Source organism: Diuraphis noxia, unplaced genomic scaffold (genome assembly GCF_037042655.1).
Source record: "Diuraphis noxia isolate RWA-SAM2 unplaced genomic scaffold, SU_Dnox_SAM2 contig0002, whole genome shotgun sequence".
NCBI classification, from domain to species: Eukaryota; Metazoa; Arthropoda; class Insecta; order Hemiptera; family Aphididae; genus Diuraphis; species Diuraphis noxia.
The window spans coordinates 6126128-6140996 of NW_028301712.1; the positions used below are offsets into that span (position 1 = coordinate 6126128).

Here is a 14869-nt window from a genome sequence, read left to right on the forward strand (position 1 = left end):
GGCCTAAATCCAATTTATTGAATCGTAAAGATGAAGTAATTTTATACTACGTGTAAGTTACACTAATACATCTCATGGACATCTCATGTGAAGAGAACAACCAACACTACGCCAAACCTGTGTAGAACCACTTACAATTAAACATCTGATTTTGCTCTGTCGAAACCAAGGGGAAACCAGAGTCCAGAAGTAGTCCTGGAATTACAGACAGCCTCTTCGAAGATATGTGCCTCATATTGACGACATTGATATGATGTGTAACGCAATTTAGTCAATTTTATGTATTTATTGTTATTTAACTAATATTTATATCATTGTAAGCCAATAACCATAGTTGTTGATGCTTAACCATGAATAATAATAAAAAAGAAAAGTATAATAATATATTATAATATTATAATATTATCGCATGAATTCTCAAATTCTTAGAAAAAACCAATTTATATAATCAAATCTAAAAAAAAATTGTATACTAATGTCTAATTGTGATTAATGGGCCTTGCTACTGAATTGATGTTAAATATAATATTAAAAAAAAATATATATATATATATATACATTATAATTTAATTATATATATACATACTTATAACCTTTATATCCTTGATATATGACGACGCGCCAATCAGCTTTAAATCTTAAATTAATGGTAAAAACTTTAATTTCGTTTTTGTCGATCGTTTGTTAACTAAATGTTTGAACGATAAACACGTGTTGATAATTCTATATCAGCTGTTAAGTTGTTGTATATATATATTATACTCTCTATCTGATATTTAAATAAATATTTAAGTTTGTTCGTGCGTAGTTCATACTACAAAGTCGTTTTTGAAAATATTACTAAAGGTGTATTATTAATATGGAATATTCAATTTGTAGGTGAACCTACTTATCTCAATTTTACATAATATTGCGTTTTTCCATAGTATTCAAGAACATTTTCACAGATACAACATTTCAAAATCACTTTTAACGCCATTTATTATATTTTTTTTTACAAAGCGTGTAGTTTCGAAGTTTGATCAATATAGTTTCCGGAATCCTATTCTGATATTTTTATCAATTTTAGGTACTGTGTTTTTTTTTCAGAGAACACGAGTTTTCTAGTTTCCGAGAATAGAGCAGCCGCAGGTATTGTGTGGCAAACTTTTACTATATTGAGTATAAAGAGGCGTGTGACCTTATATATTGTTTCATTTTTAATTTATATCATATATATATATTTATATATTCTCTATTATATGTATTAATATTTAGTATACCTCACGCATGTACCTAAACAATAATATCATTATTATTTTATTGTAAATTGAAATTTCATTCCATTAATAAATTATTATAAAAAAATAAAAATAAAGTCGATCTATCGAACTTACGGAACACCCCCCCCCCCCTATTCATATTCACTGCGTGAGATATAAATATATTATTAAATTATAGACACGATAATCGCCCAATTCGCGACCACGAATTTGGTTGCTCACTTTCGGGATTTAGGTCAGAACAAATCGTACTGTTCGATGCCCGGTGGCCGAATTCTTTTGACGACGGTTTCTATTATGATCGAGTTGCAATATAGAAAATACCTATTATTATAATATTATAGTATTATATTCATCTGTCTACACGTTGTATCCGTGTCGTTCACGCATCGCGAAATATTCATTTCCACGGTTACCGATGATATCCTCGTCGGTGTTATATTTTTATTGTTGCGAATGCGATTTAACAATATGTGTGCAGGCCTTCCGGCGGTGGTATCACTGGTGTTATACGCGAACAAGAATTTGAAGTTGTTGTGGGGGTGAAAAGTGGCCAAGACGATGATTATCGATTGCTGGAGATGTGCTTCATTGACGATATCATGCAGGCAACATATTAGAAAATAAATAGTGTTTATGAAGAAAATAAATAAAGATGGGTACGGTAAAATAGAATACGATGCGTCGGTATAATATAATGAGCTACTTACCAAGCTCTCAATATCATTTGACTGCAGCAGAGTTTTGAATGGTAATAGGTACATCAATTGGAAAGCTTTTGAATATTTAAATAAGCTATAATGATTTATTATACATCACTATTATACATATAGCTGCAACGATGGTTGGCGAATGACGATAATACACGTTTTAGACTCATTTAAAATTTTATATAGGTACATAGGTAATATATTATTAATATAGGTAAAAAGAGAATGATCCAGCACAGTGTGAATTATATGAGTACAAAACGTACATGGTGAATCACAAATCATGTTCACTCTCATATTTTCCCTTTAATAATGCGATTATTCAAACTATGATTATTGGAATCTCTAAATATATTATCTACTTAGAGACTATTTTTTAATATCGACGAATTTTTTTGCTCTACTTGAGAAGTGTTTCATGGTAATACAAACTTCTGTTTTTAAAAAGAGAACCAATATTTTTTTTAAATATTTACTTATTTAGTGAATAATGTTTTTCGTTTTTAATTCTGATAAACCTAATGTAAAATTTGAACAAGTAGTTTCATTTAATAAACAAATAACACATTTAGTCTAGTATTCATTATTTAGATTTTAGATCATTTTTAAAAATGTTTAATGTTGGATTTTAATTAGTAATCATCAAAACATTCAAATTACCATAGCCCTTGCCCCTATCGTATCTTTACAAAGTACAAACCCATTTGCATGGATCTATTATACTTGGAATACAAAGTTAAATAACTGTCAAAACTAGTTGTTTGAATTACTTACTAGTTACTACTTAATTGAATTTCAAAACGTTAAGAAAAATGTATCCGGTAAATATTGCATATTTTATAGTCAGATGATCTAATTTTAAGAACAGAAAACAATATCGTCACAAATTACAATAATGCAAGGAACTCTTTAATTAGTACGAAAAATATAAATAATTTTGTAACTAAAGGGGAAAAAATGGTGGGTGAGCATGCTAGGTAAATAATATTTATATACAATATGTTAATGTACAGAAATATAGAAATCTATATTAATTATTATTTACAACGTACTTATATAACTTATATTTTTACTATTGCCGTAGGTATTTATTTTCTTCTGTTAAAATTTCATGTATTATGATTATAATAATAATATTGTTGTTAATATAATAATTATGTGTACCATTAGGTATAATACACAGACCGTGGGGACTGGTTTATGATATTATTGTGACGTAAAATGTAATTACAAAAATAACAAACAGCAACATTTTAAGCGTACACCTCCCCCACCCCTAACATCAGATAGTAAGTTGTCTAGTTGTAATAATATAATAGTATGCTAGTATGTCGTAAGTACAGGCGCACAGTGACTCGTTTGATACGCACGCACGGATATAATATCATTGTTACTAGCGATATGTAGGTATACATAATATTGTGGTTCGTGACCCAAATGGACGAGAAACGGTTCGTCGGTTGCGCAAACAATAATAATATATAAACGTACGTATAAGTACATACGACGACTTAAACTGCATGCGATGTCAATTATCACAACGAGAAATAGTAAATAATAGCGCGTTATTTTCTCCCGCCTAATGATATGCAGCCATGCAGCGCAATTCTTTTATCAGCAAACGGTAGTAATTTTCTCTATGGAAACGTAGTTGGTACGTATGCGTATTGTTGGAAAAATGAAAATTTTGTTTTTCTTGATGCATGATAATTATTACTTTAATTCATGCACGTCCATGCCGATTCGATACTACGCGGACGCTTTTAATAATAAATAATATTTATTCATAAATATTAAATTTTAGATAAGTGGTGAAGCGACGCATTCCCGGCTAAACGTTAGTTCACTACTCCAGTCATTAAATTTTAGATAAGCATTGTAAATATTTAACTATTAGTATAAGCTCTTATCGAAATTCGAAATACTATTCGAATGCTACGTCAAGGATATTATCGTCGCAGAAGGTAGGCATCAAATGTACAGATTACCGTCCCAGAGGCCCATCAAACTCCAGTATCACGACGGTTTTGTTTTGTTTCGTATGTAATCACTCTTTTTTTTTCAAATACAACGAGTAGAGGTGCTTCTAAAGTTTCAACTCAACATTTCAACTCTCGCGCCCATATACTTTTATGGTAGACAACGTGAGAAGTCTTCCTTAAAATTTCCAAATAGTTTTTCAAAATTTTTTTATTTTTATGGCAATAATTCTTCGGAATCTCAGTAAAAGACCCGTATTCTATTCCCGGCGGAGAAGAAAACTTTTTGTATATTATATTACAACTTGTCACTAGTTGTGATGTAGTCCTAGACAAGTCTCGAAAATATCAACAAATAATTTTATTTAAGTATTCTTTGCTATTCTTTTCTACTTTTATTCTTGGTAAAATTATAATCTCTTTGGAACTTAGTATAAATTAACGAAATCGGTGTCCACTTTTAGTGTTTTCTGGTTTTTACATTCTAATTTACATACTATTTGCAATTTTCATTTTTAACGCTTAAAAATGGAACACAAAGTAGTTTATCATGTTGAAAAACTTACCCTAAAAATAATAGTGAAAACAGTAAATTGTCTATTGCATTCTCATTTCCGGCTAATTTTGAGTGAACTGTTGGCTATCATCTGCTACCCTCTTTTGCATTCCATTTGGCCTTGGTTGTCATTGGTATAAATCTGCAGTTGTTGGGTGGTATGGTTTTTATGGTGCCAGTAATCGGTAATCATATCTGGTCAAGTGCCGTTGATTCTATTAGTTATAATCTTATGTTTAAGCTGATCAGTCTACTGTTGAAAATTTCGGATCTTTAGAATACCGTGGTTCTAGTTGTATTCAATTGGAGGCATGTATCAGCGATGAAGTCTTTGTTGGGGTGTCATATAAATTATATTGGAGAACAAACTCCTTGAATGATCATCGTTATAAAATATTTAGATAAAACCTGATAGGTACGCCTGTTTGTTTTGTGTTAACTGGTGTTCGTCACTGATAGAATTCAGATTTAAAAATAGCCTTCTTCAAGAGCAAGACATTTCTCAATGGTTTTATTATTGAAAATTATGTGTGAAATATATTATTATTTTTTGCTTATGTTACGTCCACGTATGAACTCAAACTATGTTTCAACTTAACGGTAATTTGTCAAAAGGGATGTGAGAAGGCTCAGTAGTAGCCCCTGGCTGGGTCACCTTAGTCCTTAAGGATGTATTGGCTATATAAAAACTGAAGGATGTTTATCACTGTCTGTATTTGAGATTGGTCTGAATCGGTTTACTATTGAGTATAGCATGCAATATAACAGTATCCGTTCCAGATTAATATGTTGCTGGTTTTGGTCTATAGTTCACTGAACATCTCTATTCCTGTCCCTGTTTATTGATGTAGAATCACTTCAACCCGACTTTGGTTCATACATATAATCGGCATCGCTCTATTTTTAAGAAGTTGTATCTTGTTTGCTTTCCATCGACCATCGTATAGGTACACCGGAACACGTATACTATTTGTTTATGTATTTTTGTGTTACATAATATGTATAGATACTTTACAATATTTTAAATCATAACTATTTAGTTTTTTTTTATTTGTGTAATAAAACGAAATCATTTGTTCAGGATTGTAATTTACTTAAACAACGTCATCTAATCAGAGTGTTTACTGTAATCTTCTATTGTCTAATAGTTTACAGAGGGAAGACCTCTGCACGCCACATGTAAATGAGTCGAGCATAGAAATTAAGTTATAACGTACCTAATATTTTCTAGTGACAAACAAATTAGGTTTTTTCATGGCGTAGAATAATAAGTCAAAGTAAAAAAAAAATTTTAATAATAATAATAATACGTAGCATATTAGAAGTATGTGTTTTAGAGTTTGTAAAATGTTAAGTATGTACGCTTATTTATGGACTAATATTATATATATATATATACATATAAGTAATCACAATTGTGTAGGTACCTATTATCTCAAACAACCTTTGAATTTATACCAATTCATTATTTTATTAAATGTTTTATACCAACTAAATACAGTGTTACACTAAAGCCACGCGTGCTATCGTCAAACACCATCTTGATCAAGAATTAAAAATCTGAAAAATAAGTTTAAACGAGTTTAGCGCAATCATTTATCTATTATAAAATTTACAGGAAATTATATTTTTAACATTTATTTGACAGATAGCACCATTGTTATTTTAGTGAATTGGATACTTACTTCATAATAATTTTAAGGTCATAAATTTTAATTGAAAAAGAGTTCCCTTTCATTCATTGCGTGCGTCGTTATATTTTCAAACACAAAATTTCAAAAATATGTGTACTTATATTTTTGTGACTTTTATTGATGCTGCAATTAAAAAAATAAATATTTAAAATCGACATTATATTAAAAAATTTGCTAGGTAATAGATATTTATATCACAACATATTCACATGTCTGTCAAACTTTATGTTATATACATATATCAGTCATCACTCTAGGTTAGGTAGTTTTATTTTTGTGCAATTAGTTTTAAGTTAATATTTTATAAGATCGAAATGTATAGGAAATACAATTTATTTAGTTATTCACAATTTACAATGCAGTATTCTAAGTTTATTAACCACAATAAGTCACGAAAATAGCTTCAATTATTATGAATATTTTTAATTTGAGTTTTACTAGAATTAAACTATTTTAGCAAGTTATGACAAAAACTATTATTTATAATATCATGGTTTGAGGTTATATTTTGTGAATAAGCCAAAAATACGACTCGTTCATCCTATAAACATGTCATATCAATAATAATAATATAAAAGTATATTGCATAATTTTATCAGACTAATAGTTTGATAAAATATATTTTTTAAAGGAAATTATTGATAATCTCCATCTCTTCAAGAAGACCAAACACTTTTTCATCTATAAAACTGCATCAAAGTAAGTCTGGCCAATTGCCAGGTATATACGTTTTCTCACGTCCCTTAGTTTCAGAAAACCATGTTTTTGGTACATTTAGCAATTTTTCGTTATGTGTAAATAGAGACTCAATGGAAAAAAAACATAAATGGATATCTAGATATTTTTGTTGAGCTAAATAAGGGATAATATACTGTTGTACTGAAAGTCGTGAAGATATTGTTTCGCTCATTTCTCTTTGAGTCTTAATGTACATCGTGTATAGGGTGTTTCATTAAGTATGCAAGCGCATATTTTATTCTTATAATTATGCATTTATACAAATAGTGTTTTTATTTTTTAAAACCATATTATTATCTTTAGTTCTTAAAGCTTAATAGAAACCGATTAAGATGCAGAAACATTTTCAAAAAAACATTAGAAATTTGTATAATTACATGATTTAAGGATAAAATACGTAAAGGCGAGCATGCTTGATGAATTACTATTTATAATGTATAATGTATATTTAAGGCTATTCACTGTCTAAAATTATAATACAAGCACGATGGTTGTATTATACTCTAACATTATATTATATTTTCCCGCAGATGTTGCCGACAAACAAGTGAGATTAGATATGTTTGAGTTCGTGACGGGCAGTATAGAACAGACTGCGGCACTAGTAACGGGTGCATTGTACGAGTTAGCTTGTGACAAAAATATCCAAAATCATCTCAGAGAGCACTTGAATAGTGTGCTGAGTGAGCATCAGAAACAAGTCACAATTGACCAATTGGATCGGTTACCATACTTGGAAAACGTGTTAAAAGGTAAGAAGGATAATTTTATGGAAAAATGTCTGGTTGCGCCACTGAGCTGTATTGTATTTTAAATATTTGATTATGCCAAAGAGGCCACAAAATTGATTAAAATATAACACTATTATTAGTATTATTGTTATACCTATAGCATAGGCGTAGACTGATTTTTCTTTTCAGGGTATGCAAGAAGTCTGTCAATACAAGAGGTCATGAGGGGGTTTCGCCTAATATATAATGATATTACAAACTCACTAACTCGAAATTATCCTTCACTTACAAAATTCAACTCAATATTGTTTTTTTTTTTTTTTAACTCGATAGACTTACACAGATCTAATAATCAATTTTTTTAAATACAACCATACAAGTCAAATAATTAAGGTTTCTATTGAGATTTAAGATTCACAATCGTAAGGAAACTCAATTAATGTATAATGGTATCATTATTTATAAGAAAAAAACAAGTTACTATGTACGATATTCTATTATTTATAATAATAATACTAATACATTACCAACTATTACATAATGAACTATATTTGAACCATTGACTTAATATTTTACAGAACCATTACCTTATTTTTTAAATTATCAATAACAGTATCAGCTTCAACATTTATTGAAAGTTCTCGTTCTATAATTATGAGTAGAAGACTGTTGAGCCGTGTCCTTGAGCCATCATAGTCTTTAATTTTAGAGAGATAGCCAAATTAGGGACCAGATTACTGATTACTGATTATTATACCACAATTGTCTAAGGTTAACAGAAGAAAACTTTTTCAAAATTTTAAATTATTGTTCATTACAAAATACACTGCCATCTACCAAAATAGCACTGTTTGTGTACTTAATCTATGGTTTTAGGGTATGCAGTGGCCTCCTGGCTACGCATATGCCTGTACGAATACAGCTTGTTTTATGATGATGAATATGTGCTTTTATAACAATGTTTATATGCATAATTAGGTACTATAAAATGTATGATTAGAGTATTGCTAATTGAAATACACTACTTTCAAATTTTAAGGAAACCGATAAAGTAAAAAAAGAAACACGTATGCAGGTGCCTAAATATTAACCTTGATTAGGAAAAAATTTAAAGGATACCCAATAGTATACTCCAAGAAAAGGGGTATTTCTCCCCTGTCGTTACCGATCAATTTGAGCACTGTGTTCATTTATTAATTTCCGTTATAAATATATCTGTGACCATATATAAATAATATTGTGTTGTGGATTTTTATATATGAACCTTTAGTTTTAATGCTGTAATAATAAGCTTACTGTAAAATATAAAATTGTTTAAAATTCTAAAGGTCTTATATACATTTTTTAAATACAATAAGTATTTTAATGCAATCGCGTTTTGTTTTTGACCAATCATTTCAATTTAATATGTTAAATTAGTATTTTATAGGTACTCAAAATTTTACTGGCAAATTAAATAAACGAACACTTACCAAATAAATTTGAATTGATTTTGTGTGTAATTAAATTTGGATGCGCAGCACTATTAGTTGTATAATACGAGTGTGATATAATTATTATTATGGAGGCAAGTGCATAAAAAAGTGTTAAAAAAAAGAAAATATTATTAGGTTCAGTCGAGTTGAGACGGTTATAAATATAGCACAGAAAATTTAAAAACGCTTTGATGCGTTAGATAGTTGAGATATGTTTTATCTTTATTTTTTTCTCCCTCTTACCTATCTATTCCTTTTATAATATAAAAACCTCTCGTTTGATTTTGTTAAGTGCACGCCGTCACGTTTATCAGATTATGAAAACTCAGAAACCTATATAATAACGTGTGAACGCATTTTGAAAAATATTAATATTGCTATCACGTTAACTTAGGTAACCTAATGTGTTCGACTGCGAATCATACCAAATAGAAGATATAAAAATATAATATAATGTTTATCTTATATAATAATTAGGTCATGTCAAACAAATATTATATTATTTATCGTACGGTCACACAGCCGTCATAATAATAATATAAGCATTTAAATATTATATCACGATGCAGGTATCGTAATCCTTATTGTGTTTTAGGGTAGTCATATTATTATTCTATGTTAACTGCTAACTGCATCGATCCGTAAGAGACACGTCAGAATTGTCAAACAACATTATAAGCTACTCGCAGACCGGGCAGACCTCTAGAGGCCCACAACACTCATGCCAGAGATCTACGATACAAGTCTTGCCCACACACAATAATATTTTATACACAGTGCAAATGTACACAGCAGATAATATGCCCAGAAAATAGGTATTCGGTATCTGATAAAAACTGAATAATGTCACTTGTACGATATCGTCACAGATATTTTTGCTTAATCTGCTGTGAAAATTTAAAGTTCTGCGTAAAGAAATGTGCATGATATGCGGTACCTATTGGCTACAAACATACATAAATAGTTGTTAAAATAATATATGTACCTACATCCGGTGGAAACGAACACGTATTCCCGGTCGTTCAATATAAATTCCCTTTTAATTGGATGAGTGGGTAAAATAACAGAGTATACATTTGAGACCTTCTGCTATGATTTTATTAAACACGGAAATGTCATTGAATTGTGTAACTTTAATGAGTTGCAAAGCCGTTTAAATTGCAAGGGTCAATCAAACTACAGTCCACTCTCGATAGTTCAAACCTATGATTATTCGAAACTTTCGGTAATTCGAAGCAATTGTTCGTTCCCATAAAAATCTCACTATAATTAGCATATAAGTAATGCATTTAGGAACACTCAGTAATTCGTAGTAAAATTTTGGGAAAAAATAATCATTCATAGTGTATTTATCAAAATAATATATTTATCTCGACTTTATTGTTAATACCTTAAACTTGTGTGTACATTTTTACAATAAATTATATTAATTGTACATATTTATTTCAAACCATTCAGCAATTCACACTCTCGGTAACTCAAAATTGTTCATAAGTACCTATTACCTGCAATTTCGAATTATCGAGAGTTTACAGAATTTTATCTGCTATTACTTTTATTTTTATTCAGGACCACTATCTGTACCTGTGATATTCCAGGTGACCCGTTAAACGACACTACTAGTAAGAATTTTATTATCTAAAAAAGTATTTAATTAAAAAAAAATACATTTTAACATGATTTTAAGTAGTTAAAAAACAACATCTTTCTAATAAAAAAAAAATTATATTTTTATCATTCTTTATCATTATAATTTTATTTTATTTTATGATAATATTTTATAAAGGTGAATACTAAATAATGTATAAAAAGTTGGTGGTAAAAAAAATAATCTAAATAATGTTTCTTATAATGACTAAAAATTACGTAAGAAAAAAAATATACATTTGTTTGGACGTGATAAATAAATTATCCTTTATACAATTATTTCTACTTTATTATTTTAATGAAATAATATATATTATTTTTTGCCTTAACATTTTTATTTTTTTCTCGAACTTTCGGTATGCGAGTATAACTACGTTATTCAATTACCATTTTTTTTGTGTTTTCTATTTGAATACTTATACGTATCGATTTAATGGTATCGTCGTCTATCATAAAACGTATATTCTAAAGCACAACAACTTTAAATATAATAAAATAATACTGTATCGTGTTTTGTGATATTATGTATCCCATATATGTTTAAAATATTATACACATAGTATAGAGAGTGGAGACCCTTTACAATAAATAACAATAGCAAAACGCAATGGGTATACGCCGCACTGCAGCTCACTCGATGATTTTTAATTACATTTATATTATGCAAGTACAATAGTGAATGGTGAAATATCGTTGTTACACCTATTGCTGGTATGTTAGTAAAAGCTTCATAAGAAGTATTTGTTATACCTATATAGATAGCATTGTGGTTATGAATATTTGTTATTCTGATATTTGCATTCAATATTGTATTGGAATACAGTGTTTTTGTTCACTCGGAAATATTATTACCGTGCTATATAAAAACACATATTTTGGTTTAAGTCGCGTTTTTAATACTTTATTTCATATATTTTATAAGTTCTTATTGTATAGAATTTATAATTATATTTTTGAAACTTCATAAAAAAACAGAAAAAAAAAAAATACAAAAATGATAAAATTATGAGAGTTCATTATTCCATTTTAAACGCTGAACGTGAAGTAAAAGTAGACTAGCTGTTAAAAACGGAATATTCGAATTGTATGTTAACGACTCGACAGTCTTTTGAAGTCTAAATACGTATTTTATATTTTTATTCAAACAAATTTTATTTCTCTTGGATTTTGTAACTAAACGTTATATTTCTGTATTTGATTATTTTTTTTTTTTTTTACATTTGTCTCGTTCCTTTGTCAAAAACATTATATTTTATCTCTTTTGATATCGTATTACTAAAGGTTTTCTACTTTAATTTCTACTTATTCATTTCATGTTACGGTAATTAACTATAAAATTAAAATAAAACTAATTTTATGTTTTAAACAGTCTGGGTTTATCTAAACACATATTTAATATCCTATAGGTTGATAACTTATACAAATACAATACTAAACATAATCAGATTTTACAAGCACATTAGTGAATGAAAACGATTTATCAATAAAATATATTATAAATACATATGGATAGGTATGCACAGATAATTAAAAATAATAATAATTAATTTTATGATTTTTTTTCTACGCAAATACGTATGTATATTTTAAACAAAACACTAATCTTTATGTATAAATGGCTAAGGTCTATCAAGTGAGTATCGATTTAAAACTTTTATACTATAATGTAATTTATTAAGTGGATTCTTTTGAAAAAAATTATTTTTCATTATTTTTTTTTTTATTCCAAACATAATGTTTCTGTCGACAAGAATGTATATGTATTTCAAACGTTATTGCTATTGGCCAACTATTCTTTTGTCCTCCCGCAAGCGATAAATACGATTTTTATTTTTTGATTCATATCCGTCTCTGTTTTATCTGGCTCCATCTCAAATCTTAATGTACGACACTGAAACAAACTCTGTTCATTTTATGTACATTGTCTGAACATGTTTTAATAAAATTAAACATTTACATAGTACCTAGGTATTATAATATATACCGTGGTCGTATCATTAACCATATTATATAGTATACGACCATATACATCAGTTACTCATATTATATTATAGTATAGTAATCCAAATGATTAGTAACCCTAATCCAATCACTAAAAATAAATTAAAAGTCTAATTAGCCTTAAATTAGGATATAAATAAAGATAATTATTAACATTTAATAATAATATCTTTATTAATGAAAAATCTAAATTTTAACAAAATACAGATAGGTACTTTCAAAATAGTTAGTTAAAGTATGCTCATAGATCGACGTTTGTAGCTAGTATATCAATCTCAATATTATGTGACTGAAAAATAGCTAGTATGCAATTGTCATAAAAGTTTGGATATTAGCACTGTAATTTAAAAATAATTACTCAACAAGAATTCAGAACTACATTATAATATATCAATCTAGTTAAAAGTGTATTTTTTCCATGAACACCGTAATTCTTTTTTTGCTTTGATATGTAGTATATTGTACTAAAACGTATCAACTGGCTAACATTATTAATTTTATAGTATGAAATATTTATGTACCTAGATTTTGTATACGTGAAATGTGAATGCCTAAATTCTTTCTGAACTATCACACAAAGTATACTATAGTAACTATCTTATGTTTACATTTTTTATGAACACTCGATATTTTATTGGTTTTAAACGGTACACATTTATTGAACATTTAGTAAACAAAAAAAATAAATAATGCAAACATTAGTCAAGAATTTCAATAAACTTTTATTATATTAATTAATGATATAAATAAAAATGCATACAACGAAAATAAGACGTTAATTATTTCCAAATAATTTATACTTTATTTTTGTTTCTCTGTTTGAAAACTTTAAGTATATTAAGTAACAATGTTCTTCAAGAATAATTATTTGTTTAATATATAAGCATATATATATAAGTTCAAATTCAAGTTAATAGAAAATGTAATTATTCCACAACTTTGAATAAGAGTGTATTTTAGATTTTGAGTAGCAAACTACGTGTAGTCTAAAAAAACGTCATAACTTATAATTTTAAGTTTTAAAATATACATTTACATAATAATATATTTTTTTGAATAAAAATTTAAAACAAAATCGCAGTTATTAACTGATATTATAAAACTACAATAATAAATTATTAAAAATATTATTAAAAAAAAAAATCACGGAACTGGTTCTTCTGAGTATATTTTGTATATTTTAAGTTATTGAGTAAAAGTATTACTGACATTGATAAAAAAAAATATAAAATGATATCTAAATAGATATATTCCAAAAAAATTATTCCGAACTAATGAACCGAAGAAATCATACTATATTTCTAAGGATAGTTTGGATATATTATATTATGTTAAGACGTATTAATACATTTTTAGTTCAGATTTCTAAACTAATTTTTTCAATAAAAACACATATTATCAAAATTAAATAAATAACGTGAATATAATTCGGGGTTTTTTATCTCTTAAATTAATACGAATATTCTGGTAATTGAATTGTAATAAAAGTAATGGAAAAGTGTTAAGCCTATGGCTATATTATGTGTTAAGTTTATAAATTATATAACAATACGTTATGTATAATATATTAAGGTAAATATCATATTGTTCTCAAATATAGACTGTCACTGGTGAATATTATAACGAGTAGAAAATATAAAGATTAAATGAAGAGTGATGAAAAGTGATGAAAAGTAAATAAATTAACCAGTATGATATTATGATGAAATTTATTAATATATCTAAATAAAAATGTAGTTAAATATTATAACTCTGTGCTATTCACCTTCCACTCATTACTTAAATATTTTTACTTAATGTGATACAGCGCATCCAATATAAAATAAATTAAAATTTTAATGGCAGTTGTGGATTTTGTGTTGATTATGGAGTAGATATTAAAAGAGATTTTAAGAGAGTTTAGTGCGTTAATTAAAATTAGGCATTTGGCCTGTTGTAGGTCCGGGCAGTCATATAAAATATGGGATAAGTCACAGGTAAAGTTTAGGTGAAGTGTATAGAATGTAAAATCATTTAAACCAAGTTTAAATAAGTGGCTAGGTAGAAGATGATGTCCTAGGTGTAGCAATTGAATTG

At 27.8% G+C, this 14869-nt stretch overlaps 2 protein-coding genes across 2 annotated transcripts in view; one reads left to right on the forward strand and one right to left on the reverse strand.

The window, feature by feature from the left end:
* Positions 1 to 14869, reverse strand: part of LOC107171054 (protein amalgam-like) — a 344978-nt gene that overhangs the window by 187444 nt on the left and 142665 nt on the right. The window lies entirely within an intron of this gene.
* Positions 1 to 14869, forward strand: part of LOC107167925 (cytochrome P450 6B4-like) — a 65006-nt gene that overhangs the window by 27323 nt on the left and 22814 nt on the right. Inside the window, exon 3 of the mRNA XM_015517145.2 lies at positions 7470 to 7691. Coding sequence (XP_015372631.2) covers positions 7470 to 7691 — 222 coding nt within the window. The remainder of the gene's footprint in view (positions 1 to 7469; positions 7692 to 14869) is intronic.